The following is a 22,016-nucleotide window of genomic DNA, read 5'->3' on the forward strand; positions in this document are numbered from 1 at the left end:
CCACAGTAGATACTCTGGGATGTTTACTTCAAAGTACTAGAAATGACCCTTGAGGAACTTCCAACTTAGTGGTTGGAGTGGGAAATTGCTTCTTGAGAGATGGCAGCTCCAACTGACACACTTTCTGTCTGCAGGTCCAGGAGACCTGTAGCCAGGCTAAGGAAATGATTTTTTTGGCCCGTGAGACCCCTATATCTTCGTTAGTCAATGTGGCTCTCTCTTTCGTTTCACAGAACGGAACTGAAGCTGACCCGAAAGGCTGCTTATATGAGGTACTTCAATAGCTCAGCCTTCTTCTTCTCGGGGTTCTTTGTGGTGTTCCTGTCGGTGCTCCCCTCCATGCTGACCAAGGGAATTGTCCTCCGCAAGATATTTACCACCATCTCGTACTGCATCGTGCTGCGGATGGCGGTCACCCGGCAGTTCCCCTGGGCCGTGCAGATGTGGTACGACTCCATCGGAGCGATCCACAAGATACAGGTACCGAGAACCCATCAGTTAAATGCCTCTCGGGGCCTGGAAAACTAAATTCCCAAGAAACCTTTAATATGGAGAACTTGATCCATTGGGGTTTCTTTCCGATCCTAAGACCCTTCCTCCAGGCCATGTGGAAAGTTATCTCCTAGTGTGGATACCGGGTTGGTGGGATGACAATCGATCAATGGTATTTATTGGGTAGGGACTGTCTCTATATGTTGCCAATTTGTACTTCCCAAGCGCTTAGTACAGTGCTCTGCACATAGTAAGCGCTCAATAAATATGATTGATGACGATTGATGATGATTTATTGAGCATTTTATGTGTGCAGAGCACTGTCCTGAGTGTGTGGCAGAGTAGGCTACAAGAGTTGGTAGGAATGATCCCTGCCCATTAAACTCATTGTCGCTAGACTGTAAGTTTGTTGTGGGCACGGAATGTCTGTTCATTATTATATTGCACTCCCTCAAGAGCTTAGTACAGTGCTTTGCACACAATAGGCACTCAATAAATATGATTGATTGAATGAATAAATGAATAGTAGCTTACAGTGTACAGGATGAGCTTACAACCTATAGGATCTGTTTCAGGCCCCCCATTTGAAAGACAAATCATTTTGAGAAGACCCTGATGTTGAACAGTGATATTAATAATAACAATTGTGGGATTTGATAAGCACTTACTGTGTGCCGAGCTCTGTACTAAGTGCTGGGGTAGATACAGGTAATTGAGTTGGACACAGTCCAACTCTGACCTAGCGGTGGCCTGCATTATAATAATAATGATGGTATTTGATAAGTGCTTACTTTGTGTCAAGCATTGTTCTAAGCACTGGAGAAGATACAAGATGATCAAGTTAGACACAGTCCTTGTCCCACCCAGAGCTCCCAGTAAGTAGAAATAATAATAATAATGGTATTAGTTAAGCACTTACTATGTGTCAAGCACTATTCTAAGCACGGTTGTCCCACGTGGGGCTCACAGTCTTAATCCCCATTTTACAGACAAGGTAACTGAGGCACAGATAACTTGAGTGGCTTGGCTAAGGTCACACAGCAGATAAGTGGTGGAGCCGGGATTAGAACCCACATCCTCTGACTCCCAAGCCTGTGCTCTTTCCACTAAGCCAAGCTGGGGAATAGGTATCGGATCCCCATTTTACAGATGAGGTAGCTGAGGCACTGAGAAGTTGAATGTCCTGAGCAAGGTCACACAGCAGGCGGGTGGCGGAATTGGGATTAGAACCCAAGTCCTCCAACTCCCAGGCCCGTGGTCTTTCTAATAGGTCACACTGCTTCTCCAGGCAACACAGTCCATCTGGCACTGTGCTGAATTGGAGGCAGATCCAGCTTCATCTGGCAAGTGAGTCTCAGGCGCAGGCAGCCCAGGACCATATGAGGCGGGGGGGAAGAGAGAAAAAGAGAACGAACAGTTCCAAAAAAATGAGAAGCAGCATGGTGTAGTGGATAAACCACAAGCCTAGGAGTCAGAAGGATCTGGGTTCTAATTCTGGCTCTTTCCCTTCTCTGCTGTGTGACCTTGGGCGAGTCCTTCTCTGTGCCTCATTTACCTCACCTGTAAAATGGGGATTAAGACTGTGAGCCCCATGAGGGACATGGACCGTGTCCACCCTGATTATCTTGTATCTACCCCAGTGCTTAGTACGGTGCCCGGCACATAGTAAGCACTTAACGAATACCATGAAAAAATAGATAAACAGGGAAATGGAGAGACAAGGAAAAATAGAGAATACTAGGGGAGGGAAGATGTGTCTGTCACTTTTTAATCATGGACTCCAGTTGGTCCTCAAGAGGCACTCTTTTAAGGACAGGAGTAGACTTGGCTATGGCCAGTGCCAGGGGGCCCATGGCTACTCAACCCAAAGGGTCAGTCTATGGAAGGAGCATCTATCAAAGCAGAACCAGTCCTGGAGTCAGTAATAATAATAATAATGACATTTATTAAGTGCTTACTATGTGCAAGGCACTGTTCTAAGCGCTGGGAAGGTTACAAGGTGATCAGGTTGTCCCAAGGGGGGCTCACAGTCTTCATCCCCGTTTTACAGATGAGGTCAAGGCTAGCAGGGAGATGCCCTGGTTTCAATTTGATAGCAGGAGGCCATTTTTCATTTTCTATTACAACCGATGATCCTGGCGCAACATGGTGTGGGCTTCCCTCTCTAGCATATGCCCCTGAACTGGTCTTTGTAGTTTTAAATTCCAAATCTAGTTTAGCATTGCTGCAGGCTGAGTTCCTGTAGCACTTGAACCCAACAGGGGATTCCGGTGGTTGCATATCATTGCGGGTTATGTAGCATACAATCAATTAATCAGTGGTATTTAGAGAGTGCTTCCTGTGTGCAGAGCACTGTACTGAGCCCTTGGGGGAGTACAATATAACAGAGTTAGTGGACAGGTTCCCTGCCCACAAAGAGCTTACCGTCTAGAGGGACAGTACAGTTTATCTTCTCTTTCATGAACAGGATTTCCTTCAAAAAGAAGAGTACAAGACATTGGAATACAACCTAACAACTACAGATGTTGTGATGGAAAACGTAACAGCTTTCTGGGATGAGGTCAGGATTGTTAAAACCATTTCATTCTGTTTACAAGAATGTGAGCTGGAGAGATTTCTACTGGTGGTAAATTGCAGCCAGCATTTTTATCGCCCTCCTCCTGCTGTGCTGCCCTGTGAGATAGAATCCTGGGTTGGATCTGCCGTTGCTCTGATTTAGAAGCGTGAGCATATGTTACAGTACTGTGCAGTATATAATTGTGGATCGATGTTATTTTTTATGGTATTTAAGTGCCTATTATGCGCCAGGCACCATGTTAAGCACTGGCACAGATACCAGATAATCAGGTTGGACACAGTCCATGTTCCAAACAGGGCTCATCGTCTTAATCCCCATTTTACAGGTAAGCTTACTGAGGCCCAAAGACGTTGAGCTGCATAGTGACATGCCTCAGGTCACGTAGCAGACATGTGGTAGAGTTGGGACTGGAATCCAGGTCCTCTGATCCCCAGGCCCATGCTCTTTCCACCAGGTCACACCGCTTCTCATTTATTTTCAAATTAACCCCACAATTTACATATTCAGCTAGGGAAATCTGTTGGTGCAGCTGTCGATGATCTTCTCAATATTCCTCTGCAGGGATTCGGGGAATTGTTCGTCAAAGCAAAGCAAAATGACAATAGCCGAAAAGTCTCCAGGGACGATAAAAACCTCATCTTTAGTAACTTCTCACTCTTCGGTCCCCCTGTCCTCAAAGACATCAATTTCAAGATAGAAAAAGGACAGTTGTTGGCTGTAGCTGGATCTACTGGGGCGGGCAAGGTATTTACTTGACTATCTTCTCGTTCCACTTTCTTGACACGGTGTAGGCTTGGTGTTTACCCACAGCCAGGTTATTTGATTTTCCCCTTTCTCTTTCTATGGAATACTACATGTACGTTACTTGCAGAATTCTCAAAGGCTACGTAGAAATGATTAATAATAATTATGGTATGTTTAATGGTATTTGTTAAACACTTATTATGTGCCAGGCACTGTACTAAGTGCTGGAATAAATACAAGCGAATCAAGGTGAACGCATTCCATATATCACATGGGGCTGCTTTTCCAGAGGAGGTAACTGAGGCACAGAGAAGTTAAATGACTTTCTCAAGGTCACACAACTGAGAGGTGGCATATCAGGATTAGAACCCAGGTCCTTCTGATTCCCAGGCCCATTCTCTATCCACGAGGCTACATTGCTTCTTTGTGAAGCACTTACTATGTGCCAAGCACCGTAAGCGCTGGACTAGATACAAGTTAGTCAGTTGGACACAGTCCCTATCCCACATGGAACTCACAGGCTAAGTAATAGGATACATGAGGTATTTGAAGAAGAGCAGTGATAGTTGAAGGCACAGATAGACACCTCTTTAGATTATTAGGAGTTGGAGTTATATCCAGTATCCATGGATAACCCAGTAACGTCAGTGTTTTATCATGGTGAGAAGAACAACTCCAGTTTATTAGAATTCATCCCCAGGGTGATTCAAAGAGTTGTCCATTTGGGGATAGATGAAATTCTTGGGGATGGATTAAAGTTTGCCAGGCCACGTGCTCTGAATCAAGCAGTCAGTCAACCAAAGGTATTTATTGAGTGCTTGCTGGGTGCAGAATACTGTATTAAGTGCTTGGAAGAGTACAATACTGCAGACTTGGTTGACATGTTCCCTACCCACAATAATAATAATAATAATAATCGGCATTTGCTAAGCACTTACTATGTGCAAAGCACTGTTCTAAGCGCTGGGGAGGATACAGGCTGATCAGGTTGTCCCACGTGGGGCTCACAGTCTTAATCCCCATTTTACAGATGAGGTAACTGAGGCCCAGAGGAGTTAAGTGACTTGCCCAAGATCACACAGCAGACATGTGGCGGAGTCGGGATTCGAACCCATGACCTCTGACTCCAAAGCCCGTGCTCTTTCCACTGAGCCACGCTGCTTCTAGGAACATAAAGTCTAGAAACAGGAGTCAGCAAAACGTTTCCATTGGTAGTAATAGTGGTCATGGTAATAATATTTATCTAGCTCCTTCTAGATGCAATGCGCTATACTAAGTGTTTGGGAAATACCAAACTAAGGAGTGATGCCTGTCCTGCCGACAAGGGATTTACACTTGAACGGAGAACCTAGTCTCTAGTGGGGTAAAAATCATGTCCCAGGTGACTCTCAGATACAGAAATTTTCAATGTCTTTCTCACTGTTATTGATTCAGACACTGTAAGACTGATACTGTACAACTTCCTCAAAATCTTCTCGCATGTTTCCCTGCCAGAGAAGCTGGCGTATGAATGTCCCAATTGTCCACAGTACCCCTGGGATTTCCCTCCGGTAAAATACTTTTTTTTTCTTCTGGTGTCTTTTTCCTTTTTGAAGTCTATGGGTTTTCCTGGAAAAAGGCAAACAGGGTTTTCAAATAGATAGTTTGGTGATTATTTTCCAGCATATCAAAGTTATGTGGGTGATTAATGTTTGAACATTTCCTATAACAAGTTTCCTTAGCTCTTATGCCGTGTTTTATCTCTGGGTGAACAGAAAAGTTACCGGCAGTTACTGATTAACTTTGGCATTATAAGCGCTGTCAGCACTCGAATTGCAGGCAGTTCTTCCAGCAAATGATGGGATGATAAAAAGCTAGCTAGAATTACAGTTACATATTCGTGTCATTGAATTAGGGATAACAGCTATGAAGGAAGAATCAATTAAATCAAACTCTGCCATTTGGGCAAACGGACACACCTGAGAAATGGAACTCCTCAGGGCTTTGTGTGCACGAAAGCTGATTTGGTGAGGTGGGGGGCAGGGTACCGGGTTGCATTGTGGTGTCCAGTAGTAATAATAATAATACTAATTGTGGTATTTAAGTGCTTACTATGTACCAGGCCCTTTTTAAGTGCTGGGGTAGATGCAAGATAATTGGGTTGGACACAGTCCCTGTCCTATACAGGGCTCCAGTCTTAATCTCCATTTTGCAGATGAGGGAACTGAGGTGTGGAGAAGTTAAGTGACTTGCCCAAGGTCACGCAGCAGACAAGTGACGGAGCCAGGATTAGATCTTCTGACTCTCAGGCCTGTGCTCTATCCACTAGGCCATGCTGGTGGTGGTGGTAGTAGTAATAGTCGTCATCGTCATCATCATCCTAACAGTGTTCATTAAGTGCTTACTGTGGGCAGAGAATGAAATTAAGTGCTGGGTAAGAGTACACAGGTAAGAATTAGACATAGACCCTGTCCCTCAAAGGATCCAAAAAGAGAAACAAGTGTGGTTCAGTGGAAAGAGCACGGGCTTTAGAGTCAGAGGTCATGGGTTCAAATCCCAGCTCCGCCAATTGTCAGCTATGTGACTTTGGGCAAGTCACTTAACATCTCTGTGCCTCAGTTCCCTCATCTGTAAAATGGGGATTAAGACTGTGAGACTGTGTCCCTGTAATCAAGGACAACCCTGATTATCGTGTATCCCTCCAGCGCTTAGAACAGTGCTTTGCCCATAGTAAGCACTTAATAAATGCCATCATTATTATTATTATCATTATTATCCACAATCTATGAAATACAGAATGTTGATTAAAAAAAAAAACAGACCAAAGTGGATTTCATGCCCTCCTCTTACTGTGAATCTTAGTGAAAATATTTTCTTTTCCACATTTTCATAGAGAATGTCTTTAATAAATTAAAATGATTAATTTTATCAGTAGTAGAAATTATTTAGGGCTTACTCTGTGAAGAGCCCAATACAAAGCACTTACCGTGAATCTTAGTGAAAATACTTTATTTTCCGCATTTTCATTGAGAATGTCTTTAATAAATTAAAATGAACTAACTCTATCAGTAGTAGAAATTATTTAGGGCTTACTCTGTGAAAAGCACTATACTAAGTACTGGGAAAGAAATAGATGAGATCTGAACTGGGTCCCTGGCCTTAAGAGGTTCCCTGTCTAAGGACGGAAGATGGGGAGGGTGCTGGTCCCAGACACCTAAGGAGAGGTGAACGAAGATAGAAAAGACATAGATGATGTCAAACATGAAAGGTTCAGCAGGATTCTCATATCGCTCGGACCGGCAGCCGGAGAAGCCACGACCGTGGTCATGCCGGCGACCTTCTCAATGTCCTCAGAGTCCTGCCAGCATGTGTCCATTGCTTGGACCCTCCCCAGCTGGGCTGGAGCAGGGGAAGGTTGGGGAGGGCTGTCCATGGCCCCTGGTGGGTTCAGCCTGAAGCTGTGGAACGGGGAAGCTGGTGGGCAAGAAGGACGAAAATCCCAATCCCCCCCAATCCCCGGCCCTGGGTTGACCGTGAACGCTTCTGCTTTGCCCTTGCAGACCTCACTGCTGATGATGATCATGGGTGAGCTGGAGCCTTTGGAAGGCAAAATCAAGCACAGCGGAAGGATCTCCTTCTCTCCCCAATTCTCGTGGATCATGCCGGGAACCATCAAGGAGAACATTGTCTTCGGGGTTTCCTTTGATGAATACCGATACAGGAGTGTCATCAAGGCCTGCCAGTTGGAGGAGGTAGGATGTGGCCTGAAACTGGCCTTCAGAGCTTCACTTTTGTTGTTGTGTTTTTTGTTTTTTTTTTTACGGTATCTGTTGAGCACTTTGTGTCAAACTCTGTTTTAAACACTGGGGTAGGTATTCATTCAATTGCATTTATTGAGCACTTACTGTGTACAGAGCACTGTACTAAGCATTTGGGAAAGTACAGTATAACAATAAACAGACACATTCCCTTCCCCACAGCACCTGTATATATGTATATATGTTTGTACATATTTATTACTCTATTTATTTATTTATTTTACTTGTACATATCTAGTCTATTTTATTTTGTAATATGTTTGGTTTTGTCTCCCCCTTTTAGACTGTGAGCCCACTGTTGGGTAGGGACTGTCTCTATATGTTGCCAATTTGTACTTCCCAAGTGCTTAGTACAGTGGTCTGCACACAGTAAGCTCTCAATAAATACGATTGATGATGATGATTCCCTGCCCATAAGGAGCTTACAGCGTAGAGGAAGAAACTAATTCATTATTTAGAGGAACAAATTAATTAGGTCAGATACACTCCCTGTCCTGTATGGGGCTCACAGCCAAAGTAGAAGGAAAAACGGTACTTAGTCCACATTTTACAGTTGAGTCAAGGATGATACCTAGGTTGCGGTTTTATGAGACGGGAAGGATGGTAGTGCTGTCTACAGTGAGGGGAAAGTCAGGAAGAGGACAGGGTTTGGGAGGGAAGATAAGGAGCTCTGTTTTGGACATGTTGAGTTTTAGGTGGCGGGACGACATCCAAGTAGAGATGTCCTGGAGGCAGGAGGAGATGCGAGCCTGGAGGGGGAGAGAGAGAACAGGGGAGGAGATACAGATTTGGGTATCGTCCTCATAGAGATGATAGTTGAAGCCATGGGAGCAAATGAGTTCACCTTGGTAAGACAAATGGAGAGCAGTAAAAACTTCCATCTAAATCATCTGGTGGAGTTGGACTACTCAACCAAGAATGGGCCAAATGTCCTCAGGCCCACAGAAACTTACAATCTAAAGGATTTGTTGTTGTATCGTACTCTCCCAAGGACTTAGTACATTGCTTTACACACAGTAAGCGTTCAAAAAATACAATTGAATGAATGACTGAATGAATAAAGAGGGAGGACAGACACAGTGATCAAATGCTCTTTACAAGAAACCTGAAAAAGCCCATCCTAAAAGAGGAGGCAGAGGTACCAAAAATTTGAGCAACATGCTGACCAATTCTGTTGTTCTGAACTCTCCCAAGTACTTAGTAGAGTGCTCTGCACACAGTTAAGCACTCAGAAAATACCATTGATTTGACTGATTGATTTTCTTCATTTTTAAAAGAAAGGCCAGTGCATCCGTGGTGTGGTTTTCAAAGAAAGGAGGTGTAGCAGCTCGGACTAGCAAGTCCTACTGATCCTGTGGGGCCAGAGTTCTTCTGATGGGGGAAAACTGATTCATTCAATTGTTCAATCGTATTTATTGAGCGCTTACTGTGTGCAAAGCACTGTACTGGTGTACTGCCATGGGTAGGGCTGGCCAGTGACACTGTGAGTGGCCAGGGAAAGCTGGCATGGTTGGAGTCATGGAGAACAGGAAGGTTAGGATCATCCTATTCCTTTCTGCCACTTCTGCTCCCTCTACCACCTCCACCGAACCCGCACCTCCAAAATTGATAGGGAATATGTTCAGGGATACTACATCTGCCCTGTCCAAACACTCAAAACTGGCAGGGAGCGCAGGCTAGGAAACTACCTCTGCCCTGTCCATACACCCAAGACCAGCAGGGAGTTTCACCTTTGGGAATATGAAAGACCACTAAATATGTATAATGTATTTGTTACATACTTACTATGCATCAAGCACTAAGTGCTGGTGTAAACACAAGTCAATCAGGTTGGACACAGTCCCTGTCCCATAAGGGGCTCACAGCCTAAGAATATATGCCTGCTTGTATCTCCTCTCATACCACTAGCTCCACAAAATAGTGATCGTGTCTTTCAATTCTTTTATTGAGAATCTCGTGCTTATGCAGCAGACATTCAATAATAATAATAATGGCATTTATTAAGTGCTTACTATGTGCAAAGCACTATTCTAAGCACTGGGGAGGTTACAAGGTGATCAGGTTGTCCCACAGGGGGCTCACAGTCTTAATCACCATTTTACAGATTGTATTGTATTGTATCTATTGTATTCATTCATTCATTCAATTGTATTTATTGAGCGCTTACTGTGTGCAGTGCACTGTACTAAGCACTTGGGAAGTACAAGTTGGCAACATATAGAGACGGTCCCTACCCAACAGTGGGCTCACAGTCTAGAAGGGGGAGACAGAGAACAAAACAAAACATATTAACAAAAATAAATAGAATACATATGTACAAATTAAATAAATAGAGTAATAAATACGTACAAACATAAATACATAAATTCCCCTCCTGTGGGGAGGGGAAGGAGGTAAGGCGGGGGGGATGGGGAGGGGGAGGAGGGGAAGGAGGGGGCTTAGTCTGGGAAGGCCTCAGTAGGCACTCAGTACAGTGCTCTGCACAAAGCAGGTGCTCAAAAAAAGCATGATGATGATGGCAGTGACACCCAAGAAGGACAGGAGATAAAGTCATCATTATGAAATGTTTACTGTGGCATTTTCCAAATAGGCGTAGTAACCAAACATTCTGCTGGGTAGCACAAAAAAGATAAAATCTCCTCAGGTTCAGTCTGTCCACTCCCTAGTTGAAATCATTTTTTTAAGCACAAGGAAATGAAAACTTCTGGGGAGGGATGTTGGCAAGAAAGCTGAATTCTTGGGGTAAGTATGGTTATCACGTATAACAACCGTCCGGGAAAACAGATTCTACGTTGCTGGTAGCATGCAACTAATGAGCTTTGATTCTGACATACGGGCATCAGTTTTGGCCCTCCACAGGCAGGAGTTGAAAGCAGAACATGGGAAAGTCAGTTGGTGTCCAACTGGGAGAGCCATGAATAGGCGGCTTGGCGGGACGCCACATCTGATTGCGTAGAGCGCTCCGTTCGACAATCTCAGTTGAGGTTTCAGAAACCCAATGGGCAACTGGAACGAACTAGCAGGCTTTTAGGGCACTTGAAGAGACACACCCAGCCCCATTGCCTCAACGGCCAAAGTCAATCATTCATGTTCAGGCGTAAAGAGCCCTGAGCACCGGAGGCTCGTGGGGAAATGTCGCCGTGGGTTGTGGCCTGATGAATGGCACTAGAAGCAGGTACTCCCTTTGCCAAGATTTTGAAGCACACTGTTATTTTCCCTAGAATTTTCCCTCCTACTGAGACTGTGCGCCCTACTTGGGATAGGGATTCTGTCTGACCTGATTAACTTGTATATACCCCAGCATGTAGTACAGTGGCTGGCACATAATGAAAGCGCATAATAAATACCATTAAAAACAAAACACACCCAGGACTATGCCCCTGCTTAAATGGGGTTTACCTTTGGGAGCGGGGCAGGGGCAGGAGAAGCAGCATGGTGATGGCGTAGTGGCTAGAGCACGGGCCTGGGAGTTAAGGTCATGGGTTCTGATCCTGGCTCTGCTACTTGTTTGCTGTGTGACCTTGGGCAAGTCACTTAATTTCTCTGTACCTCAGTTCCCTCATCTGTAAAATGGGGATTAAGACTGTGAGCCCTATATGGGACAGGGACTGTGTCCAACCCGATTATGTTGTATCTACCCCACTGCTTTGTACAGTGCCTTGGAATATTGTAAGCACTTAACAAATACCATAATTATCATTATTATTATTATTATTGGATCTGTAGTTGTGTTGACTGGAAGTGACCAGATGAATTCTTTCTGCCTTGGGCTGCTTAACCTATCACCTTAGGCCAACACTTAATAATAATAATGATGGCATTTGTTAAGCACTTACTATGTTCAAAGCACTGTTCTAAGCACTGGGGAGGTTACAAGGTGATCAGGTTGTCCCACGGGGGACTCAGTTTTAATCCCCATTTTACAGATGCGGTAACTGAGGCCCAGAGAAGTTAAGTGACTTGCCCAAAGTCACACAGCTGACAGTTGGTGGAGCTGGGATTTGAACCCATGACCTCTGTCTCCAAAGCCTGTGCTGTTTCCACTGAGCCACGCTGCTTCTCTTCAGCTACCCCTCAGAAGGGTCAGTTGTTGGTCAAAGCTGGGCGATATCACTGGCCACTGGAGGAAAATGAGGTCGAGTACCCATATCCTAGATGGGCTTCGTGGGGAAGAGGTGGGCTAGAGGGTTCTGGGGATTCTAATAATAATAATAATAATAATAATGATGGCATTTGTTAAGCACTTACTATGTGCAGAACACTGTTCTAAGCGCTGAGGGAGGATACAAGGTGATCAAGTTGTCCCACGTGGGGCTCACAGTCTTAATCCCCATTTTCCAGATGAGGTAGCTGAGGCCCATAGAAGTTAAGTGACTTGCCCAAAGTCACACGGCTGACAAGTGGCAGAGCCGGGATTTGAACCCATGACCTCTGACTCCAAAGCCCGGGCTTTTTCCACTGAGCCATGTTGCTTCTCTAATACTTGAGGAATTTCCAGCGAGTTCAGCCGTTCAAGCTCTAGGAGATTCAGCACTGAATTCCAGGGCTGGTATGGGCCTCCAGAGGTCATCTTGTCCAACCCCCTGACTCTATCCAGGTGAATGACTAAGTCATTCGGGGCAGACGGGTGCCTGGACATTCCTTAAAGATCTTCAGGTGTGGCCGCACCACACCTTCTCTTGAAAGCCTTTTCCCATGTTTCATTCCCTATGATGGTCAGGATGTACCTCTTTGTGTTCTACTGAATTCTCTCTGGCTATGATTTATGCCCCTTTCTTCTTCTTCGTTCTTGGTGGCTCCGTGAGACCCTCTTATATCCTGGAAAAGAATGATTTATTGTCTCCAGTTCCTTTCCTCGTGGAGCCTATTTTCCATCCCTTTAGTCACCCTCTATAGTTTCCCCATGTTCTTTTTACAGTGTGTTGACCCAAATTTGACCCAACACTCTAACAGTGGTTTTACCAAGGCAGAATGTAGCAGAAGGATTACTTCCTGGTTCTTGCAGGCCAAGCTCGTGCTGATACATCCCAATACCATGCTGATTTTTCAAGTGATAGCACTTCATGGCTGACAGTTCAGTTTCCAGTCCACTCTGACGATACTTGCCCCTAACTAACCTCACCCCATCTTGTAACAGGCCGTTGGTTTAGCATAGCTCACTGCTCTACCTTACTCATGTCCCTACTGGATTTCCACCTTGTTTTGCCAGACTATTTTCACAATATGCTTAAATGCCATTTCTGTTTTATCAGTAGTTTACCATATCATCACAACTTAGACTCATCTGCCAGTTATACGGTCAGGCTTTAGATTCAGTTGAACACCCCAAATGGAGTTTGTTCCAGAGCCCACGCTAGTTTCATCTCCTGAGTTTCTCACTGACAACCCTTTCAGATACAAACTACAAGAAGCTTCTTGATATACCATATCTACCCAATCTGTCAAAAGATAGAAGCATGCCTAGTGGATATAGCACAGACCTGGCAGTCAGAAAGACCTGGATTCTAATCCTGACTCTGCCCCTTATCTACTGTGTGTCCTTGGATAAGTTCCTTAACTTCTTTGTGACTCATTTACCTCATCTGTAAAATGGAGATTTAGACTATGAGCCTTATTTGGGATTTGTCACCAAAGCCTGCCGGTCTCACCTCCGCAACGTTGCCAAGATCCGCCATTTCCTCTCCATCCAAACTGCTACCCTGCTCATTCAAGATCTCATCCTATCCCATCTGGATTACTGTATCAGCCTCCTCTCCGATCTCCCATCCTCCTGTCTCTCTCCACTTCAATCCATACTTCACGCCGCTGCCCAGATTGTCTTTGTCCAGAAACGTTCTGGGCATGTTACTCCCCTCTTCAAAAATCTCCAGTGGCTACCAATCAACCTACACAACAGGCAGAAACTCCTCACCCTCGGCTTCAAGGCTGTCCATCACCTCGCCCCCTCCTACCTCACCTCCCTTCTTTCCTTCTACAGCCCAGCCCGCACCCGCCACTCCTCTGCCGCTAATCTCCTCACCATGCCTCGTTCTCACCTATCCCACCGTCGACCCCCGGCCCACGCCATCCCCTTGGCCTGGAATGCCCTCCCTCCACACATCCGCCAAGCTAGCTCTCTTCCTCCCTTCAAGGCCCTACTGAGAGCTCACCTCCTCCAGGAGGCCTTCCCAGACTGAGCCCCCTCCTTCCTCTCCCCCTTCTCACCCCTCCATCCCCCCACCTTACCTCCTTCCCTTCCCCACAGCACCTGTATATATGTTTGTACATATTTATTACTCTATTTATTTTACTTGTACATATTTATTCTACTTATTTTATTTTGTTAATATGTGTTGTTTTGTTCTCTGTCTCCCCCTTCTAGACTGTGAGTCCACTGTTGGGTAGGGACCGTCTCTGTATGTTGCCAGCTTGTTCTTCCCAAGTGCTTAGTACAGTGCTCTGCACACAGTAAGCGCTCAATAAATATGATTGAATGAATGAATGAATGAATGAATTTGGACTGTGTCCAAATTGATTAACTTGTATCTAACCCCAGTGCTTACTATAATGCCTTGGCATATGTTAAGCACTTAACACTTACCAGTGAAAAAAAAAAGGAAGGGATTTTTGTTTTGTGGGATTCCTTTATGCTGAGATCAAGATCAAGAGAAGCAGCATGGCTCAGTGGAAAGAGCACGGGCTTTGGAGTCAGATGTCATAGGTTCAAATCCTGGGTCCGCCAATTGTCAGCTGTGTGACTTTGGGCAAGTCACTTCACTTCTATGGGCCTCAGGTACCTCATCTGTAAAATGGGGATTAAGACTGTGAGCCCCCCGTGGGACAACCTGATCACCTTGTAACCTCCCTAGCGCTTAGAACAGTGCTTTGCACATAGTAAGTGCTTAATAAATGCCATTATTATTATTATTAATTAATTACTGGCCTTACTGTAGTTTAGATGACCGGTATCACATGCCCCTTGCCTACATTAATTTATTATTTTTTATCTATTATGGTATTTGCTGAGTACTCATTATATGCCGGGTACTGTACTAAGCACTGGAGTAAGTACAAGGTAATCAGGGTGGACACAGTCCCTGTCCTCCACAGGGCTCACTGTCTTAATCCCCATTTTACAGATAACTGAGGCACAGAGAAGTTAAGTAACTTGTCGAAGGTCACACAGCAGACAAGTGGCAGAGATGGGTTAGAACCCAGGTTCTTCTGACTTCCAGGCTTGTGCTTTATCTATTAGGGCATGTGACTTCTCAATGGTCAGTCATTCTGTTGTTTTACTTTACCCAAAGTCATGATGGTTGTAAATCCTAAATCATGCGAAGCTTCATCCATTGTGATGACTAGGTGTGGCAAACATTTCTTCTGAGAACCAAGGTTACAGGGGAATATCCCTAGTTTCTGAATCATTTCTCTCAAACACGACAGCACATCAATTGCTATATACATGTCCAGTAATGGTCTCTTGAGTTTGTCCTTATTTAAATGCCAGATTCTTTCCTTTTACAGATACTGTAACGTGACTCTGACAGTTCCCTATTCTATGATAAAAGTGGCTAGCAGAAATGTCCTGGTGGGTGGACTTATTTCTTATGATATCCACAGGTCGCTTTGCATTCAAAGTAGGAAAGTTGTGAAGTAGCCACACACAAGTGACCCATAGCCTGCCATTTTCTACCTACCATCCTCCATCTTTCCTCCTGTAAACTTAGCCCTCACAGCCGGAAAGAAGTTTGGACTCTACATTTGTCCCTGAAACCTTCGGTTTGGTGTGCCTCTTGCTGCCATGTTGGCAGCAGGGCTTGTACTTCCCAAGCGCTTAGTACAGTGCTCTGCACACAGTAAGCGCTCAATAAATACGGTTGAATGAATGAATCAGGAGCCCCAGATGCCTGGAGTGGGGCCTGATTGGACATTGGAGAAGTCAGATTTTCTGAAGTCAGGTTTTCTGTATTTCCACCACACTGTTAACTAACTCCAAACTCAAGCTTTTCCCTTTTAATTAGCTTGTAGACAGGTAGGAACACCGCACAGCAGATAAGACCCAGGTTGGTGTAATTAATCAACTGTTCTCCTGGGCCTAGAGAAGATAATGAAAATTATGGTACTTGTTAAATGTTTACTATGTGTCAAGCATTGTTCTAAGAACTGAGGTAGATAAACGTTAATCTGGTCGGACACAGTCCCTCTGCCACATGGTGCTCATGCTCTTATCCCCATTTTACAGATGAGGTAACTGAGGCCCAGAGAAGTTATGACTTGCCTAAGGTCAGACAGCAGACATGTGGCTCATGCTCTTATTCACTAAGCCATGCTGCTTTCATTGTGTCGAGGTTGCATCTTCTACTTGGGAATCTCCCAGAAGATGAACACATCTCTTGTTACTGTGTGCAGAGCACTGTACTAAGCACTAGGGAAGTACAAGTTGGCAACATATAGAGATGGTCCCTACCCAACAGCGGGCTCACAGTCTAGAAGGGGGAGACAGACAACAAAACAAAACATATTAACAAAATAAAATAAATAGAATAGTAAATATGTACCAGTAAAATAGAGTAATAAATATGTACAAACATATATATAGGTGCTGTGGGGAGGGGAAGGAGGTAAGGCGAGGGGGAGGAGGGAGGAAGGAAGGAGGGGGCTCAGTCTGGGAAGGCCTCCTGAAGGAGGTGAGCTCTCACTAGGGCTTTGAAGGGAGTTAGAGAGCTAGCTTGGTGGATGTGCGGAGGGAAGGCATTCCAGGCCAGGGGGAGGATGTGGGCTGGGGGTCGACGGCGGGACAGGCGAGAACGAGGCACAGTAAGGAGGTTAGCGGCAGAGGAGCGGAGGGTGCGGGCTGGGCTGTAGAAGGAGTGAACGGAGGTGAGGTAGGAGGGGGCGAGGTGACGGAGAACCTTGAAGCTGAGAGTGAGGAGTTTTTGCCTGATGCATAGGTTGATTGGTAGCCACTGGAGATTTTTGAGGAGGGGAGTAACATGCCCAGAGCATTTCTGCACAAAGATGATCCAGGCAGCAGCGTGAAGTATGGATTGAAGTAGGGAGAGACAGGAGGATGGAAGATCAGAGAGGAGGCTGATGCAGTAATCCAGTTGGGATAGGATGAGTTTGATAGTTTGGAGCTCAGTCTTCAGCAGTTTTCTGAATCAGAAAAGTTGTACTAATAATAATGATAAAAATAAAATTGTGGTATTTGTTAAGCACTTACTCTGTGCCAAGCACAGTGCTAAGTACTGGAGTGGATAGAAGATAACCAGGTCACGTACAGTCCTTGTCTCACATGGGGCTCTAAGAAGGAGGGAGAACAGATGTTGAATCTCTATTTTATGAAAAACGGAGGCACAGAGAAGTCAATAGACTTGCCCAAGGTCACACAGCAGGTAAGAAGCAGAGCCAAAATTGGAACCCAGGTGCTCTGACTCCATAGCCTGGGCTCTTTCCCCTAAGCTACACTGTTTCTCATGTTATAGATATTTACAAGACTTCTTGAAAGTGTGCAACTAGGCTCCTGTCATTAGAGTATAACAACTCCCAATTTAATGATTTCAGAAATTTTCAATGACGTTCTTAGACTGATGAGTTTAATTTATTTATCATATCCTCAAGCGTGGCTTTGACAATTAGGTTGAAGAAGATTGGATATCTAATATCCAAACCTTCATTACTCCACTGGTCATGGGGAAAGGATTAGATTAAAGGCCCTCTCGATTCTGATTCTGACGCCATTCCACCATGGAGTGATTTTAGGAATTGATAAACTTCTCTGGAGAGTCAAATAATTTCCAGAGCCCAGATCTGCTGCTGTTATCAAGAACTTTCATAAAGTCTACAAACACTGCGTGGAGATCTTGTTCTCTGCACTTCTCTTGGGCAGAATTTTCAGCCAAATTCATGTCTGCTGTGGTCTAAAGTCACTTTACATTCTTGGGAATTCATTCATTCATTCAATCGTATTTATTAAGCGCTTAATGTGTGAAGAGCACTGTACTAAGCGCTTGGGAAGTACAAGTTGGCATGCATAGTTAACAGTTTAATGGTGTTTTTAGGATATGGCCAAGAAAGATTCTGACCATGATCTTGCCAGAAATGAAAAGCGATGATTGTTCATAATACTTTCTGAGGTTATCTTTCTTGTCTTTCTTCTTGGAGATGGTGATAATAGTGGCATCTCTGAAATCTTGTGGTATTTCCTCAGCATTCCATATGTTAAGGAAAAGCCTGTTCAGGCCCAGGAGCAGAACATTCTCTCCATACTTGACGATCTTGGCAGCCCTACTATCAGATCTGGGAGCCTTGCCATTCTTCGTGGCTCTCACTGCAGAGGAGACTCAATTACACTTCTTCCAAATGCCAGCACGTTCACTGTCCTTGGCTGGGCATAATCCTAGATGGCATAATAGGGAAATTATCAAAAAGCTTTGGCCAGGTCTTTGCTGTGTTGGTGATGAGGGTGGGGCTATCTGGAGTCTTGAACTGTATCGTATCGTCCTCTCCCAAGCACTTAGTGAAGTACTTCTCACACGGAAAGTGCTCAATAAATTCCATTGATTGATGGATTGACTGGAGTCTTCAGTGGTGCCATGGAGATTTGTAGGAGCTAACAAAAACTCTCTGGGGGTAGAAGAGAGGAAGAGAAGCAGCACAGCCTAGTGGATAGAGTACGGGCCCGGAAGTCTGAAGGACGTGGATTCTAATCCCGGCTCCGACACTTGTCTGCTGTGTGACTTGGGAAAGTCACTTCACTTCTCTGTGCTTGTTACCTCATCTGTCAAATGGGGATTAAAACTGCCATCCCCGTGTGGGACAGAGACTGTGACCAACTCAATTTGTGTGTATCGATCCCAGCGCTTAGGACAGTGCCTGGCACATAGTAAGCAGTTAAAATATACCACTATTATTATTATTATTATGACCACTGCTTGGGTTTGGTCTGCTTAGGGTTAGATTTATTTGGCCTTGGCTTCCCACCACGGCTCCTTAACTTGCCGCCTCGAACTTAGTTCCTAAAGACAAGATGTGGGCCTCAAAGACATTCTCTGGATCAGAGTCTGAAGAAGCATTGTTGGTTTTTCCGTGAGTAGTTCTTTGATCTCAGAATCATTCTTGCACAGTCATTCGTTCAATTATAGTTATTGAGTGCTTACTGTGTGCGGAGCATTGTACTCAAAGCTTGCTACGAGCCCACAATGAACTGACCTAGGCCTCTTGGGGTGATCTGTTCATTGGTGTCCACAGTCACAGTGGCTGCCTAATACACTGACATGATTCACTTGTCACATCAGTAGAGGCGAAAGGGGCTTCTTGCACTCATAGAGCTGTTCGATGTTGTTTGAAACTTCTTGAAGGAATCTGTGTTCTCTAGAGGTTTGATATTCAACTATCAAAATCATTTAGATACCACTTTGGACTTTATCAAGAGTGAGAGCATTGGAGTTTGGAACCTAGCAAGCAGCATAACTCAGGCTAGAAATTACGTTGAATATCCTTCAGGTCCTGCTTTTGGCCAGTGATGTAATCATTGAGAAGCAACGTGGCCTAGTGGATCGGAGTCAGAAGGACTAGGTTCTAATTCTGATTCTGCCACTCTTCTTCTGTGTGCCCTTGGGAAAGTCACTTAACTTCTCGGTGCCTCAGTTATCTCATCTGTAAAATGGGGATAAAGACTGTGAGCCCCATGTGGGATATAGACTGTGTCCAACCTGATTAGTTTGTATCTATCCCAGAGCTTAGAACAGTACCTGACATATAGTAAGTACTTAACAAATACCATAAAAAAATAATAAGGCATCACCACATGGATCATGGGTGCCTTCGAAACATCTTTATCCTATTCCTAAGTGGAAGAAAGAGCTGATGTTTACAAGCTGATGTTGAACACATCCAATCAGTCTTGTCTTATGCTGTTGAGTTGTCTCTGACCCATAGCAACGTCATGGACACATCTTTCCCAGAAGGCCCCACTTCCATCTGCAATCATTCTGGTAGTGTAGCCATAGAGTTTCATTGGTAAAAATATGGAAGTGGTTTACCATTGCCTCCTTTCGCACAGTAAACTTGAGTCTCCACTCTCGACTTTCTCCCATGACACTGCTGCCCAGTACAGGTGAGTTTTGACTTGTAGCGGATTGCCGTCCACTAACTAACCACTGCCCAAGCTAGAAATGGAATGGTTAGGCCTCTGCTTGACTCACCCCCACGAAGTCAAGACTGGTAGAGTACTGGAAACTCTCCAGGTGCAACCCTGCAAGGTGTCATCCAGTGAGTAGGAGAGCTATTGCTATTTATTTTTCCAATCCCATCGGTCCCTTTATTTTAATCCTCTTGTCAATAAGTGTTTTAAAATCTCCCATGATAACCAGCTTATAAAATATTGACATTGATTATTATTATTGTTATTATTATACTTGTTAAATGCTTGCTATGTGCCAACCACTGTACTGAGCACTGGGGTAGATACAAGATAATCAGATTGGACACAGTCCCTGTCCCATGCGGGGGTCACAGTCTAAGTAGGAGGGTTTAGGATCTAGACTGTGAGCTCGTTTGTTGTATTGTACTCTCACAAGTGCTTAGTACAGTGCTTTGCACACAGTAAAGCACTCAAATAGGATTGACTGAATGAATGAATGGGATTTTCATCCCCATTTTACAGATGAGGGTACTGAGACACAGAGAAGCTATGTGACTTGCTCAAGGTCACACTGCAAAGAAGTGGCAGAGCCTAGATAAGAAACCAGGTCCTTTGTGTCCTAGACAGGCCACACTAGGCCACAATCCTTCCTTATGAGCCTATCAAGTCTTTATAAGATCTTGTTTTTCACTGGTGACAATCATGGTGGGACCATTGGCAGCAGTAATAGCAGCATAGTGTTTCTGTCTTAAATCAGTCAACCAGTTGTATTTAATGAGCACTTACTTTGTGCAGCACCTCTCAGGTTTGCACCTGGAGAGTTTCCAGTACTCTACCAGTCGTGGCTATGGGAGGAAGAGTCAAGCAGAGGCATACTCACTCCATTTCTAGCTTGGGCAGTGGCTAGCTGGTGGAAGGCAATCTGCTACAGGTCAAAACTCACCCATGCTGGGCAGCAGTAGCATGGGACAGAGTCGAGGGCGGAGACTCGAGTTTACTGCGCAGAAGGTGGAATTGCTAAACCACTTCCGTATTTTTACCAAGAAAACTCTGTGGATCCACTACCAGAACGATTGCAGATGGAGAGTGGGTCATTCTGGGAGAGATATGTCCATAGTGTCACTATGGGTCAGAAACCACTTGATGGCATAAGACAAGACTATGTGCAGTTCACTGTACTAAGTGCTTGGGAGAGTACAGTCCAACAGAATTAGCAGACATGTTCCCTGCCCACAATGAGCTTACAGTCTTGCTGTTTATTATCCACCTACATGGCAGTGTGATTCATTGGTTAACAGTGTGATTTATCAATAGATCAATGACATTTGAGTTCTTAAAGAGAGGCAAAGAGTCACTTTGCATATAAAGTCCCAAAGCATAAGAATCCTGTCAGCCTTTTCCCAATCGCAGTCAAGGCAGTTTGAGCCAGTCCAGGTTGGAAACACGACTAATTGTGCTCCACGTACATGTGTGCCTCAATTACAGTATTCACCTCCGTAGGCCATGGCCAAGACGGGGCAGAAGCTTCATGCCTTTCCTTACTCTTTAACAAGTGTGGGAACTTAAGCCTCTGGGACAATCCTCCACCCTTTCAGGTTTCTGGAAAAAAAGACAAACTTCCTATTTTCTCTCCTTTGTGTGAATATGCAGTGAGAAGGGGAAAGTGACATCGATGTATTTTTCACAGCTCCAACTCCAGCTTGGCGGCTGAATTGAATGTTAAAAAATTTTTTACCGATCAACTGTGCTATTTATTGAGCACTTACTGTGTGCATAGCACTGTACTAAGCCCTCGAGAGGACAGTAGGACAGAATTCCCTTCCCATAACGAGTTTAGAGTCTAACAATGAGCTAACAGTCTAGAGATGAGCTCAATGTTTAGAGAGGAGCTCACAGTCTAGAGAAGAGGGTTAACTCTCCGTCATTGACAGTGCCCTTCAGATATGCTTTTTGGAACAAAATTTGCAGGTGAGAAACTCTTCTCTGATTCTGGCCCAGTTAACTCAAGCTTATTTTCTTCCTATTTTGCAGCCAATGATGGGTTGTCATGGCCTTATCAAAGGCTGATAAGCCAGTCATAAACCAAGATTTACAGCTTTTTTCTATCTGCAAAGTCACTGTAAAGTGTGCCCGGTAAATATTGCAAAATTATCCGAAATGATTAGGAAAGACACCCCACCCTTTCTTTAATGCACTTTGCCTAGCGCATACCTTTACTTCTCTAATACATCAAACTCGTGATAGTGAACCCCATTTCAACCATTCCCCTTTCCAAGTCCTC

General features: G+C 44.5%; 1 protein-coding gene and 1 non-coding gene across 2 annotated transcripts in view; both read left to right on the plus strand.

Moving 5' to 3' along the window:
- Positions 1-22,016, plus strand: part of CFTR (CF transmembrane conductance regulator) — a 190,873-nt gene that overhangs the window by 77,150 nt on the left and 91,707 nt on the right. Inside the window, exons 21-24 of the mRNA XM_038751975.1 lie at positions 234-480; positions 2,960-3,052; positions 3,632-3,814; positions 7,354-7,545. Coding sequence (XP_038607903.1) covers positions 234-480; positions 2,960-3,052; positions 3,632-3,814; positions 7,354-7,545 — 715 coding nt within the window. The remainder of the gene's footprint in view (positions 1-233; positions 481-2,959; positions 3,053-3,631; positions 3,815-7,353; positions 7,546-22,016) is intronic.
- On the plus strand, positions 20,531-20,668 carry LOC119933813. The gene has a single exon (XR_005452683.1). It is a non-coding gene; the product is annotated as a small nucleolar RNA SNORA7 (small nucleolar RNA).

Source organism: Tachyglossus aculeatus, chromosome 10, assembly GCF_015852505.1.
Source record: "Tachyglossus aculeatus isolate mTacAcu1 chromosome 10, mTacAcu1.pri, whole genome shotgun sequence".
Classification (NCBI taxonomy): domain Eukaryota; kingdom Metazoa; phylum Chordata; class Mammalia; order Monotremata; family Tachyglossidae; genus Tachyglossus; species Tachyglossus aculeatus.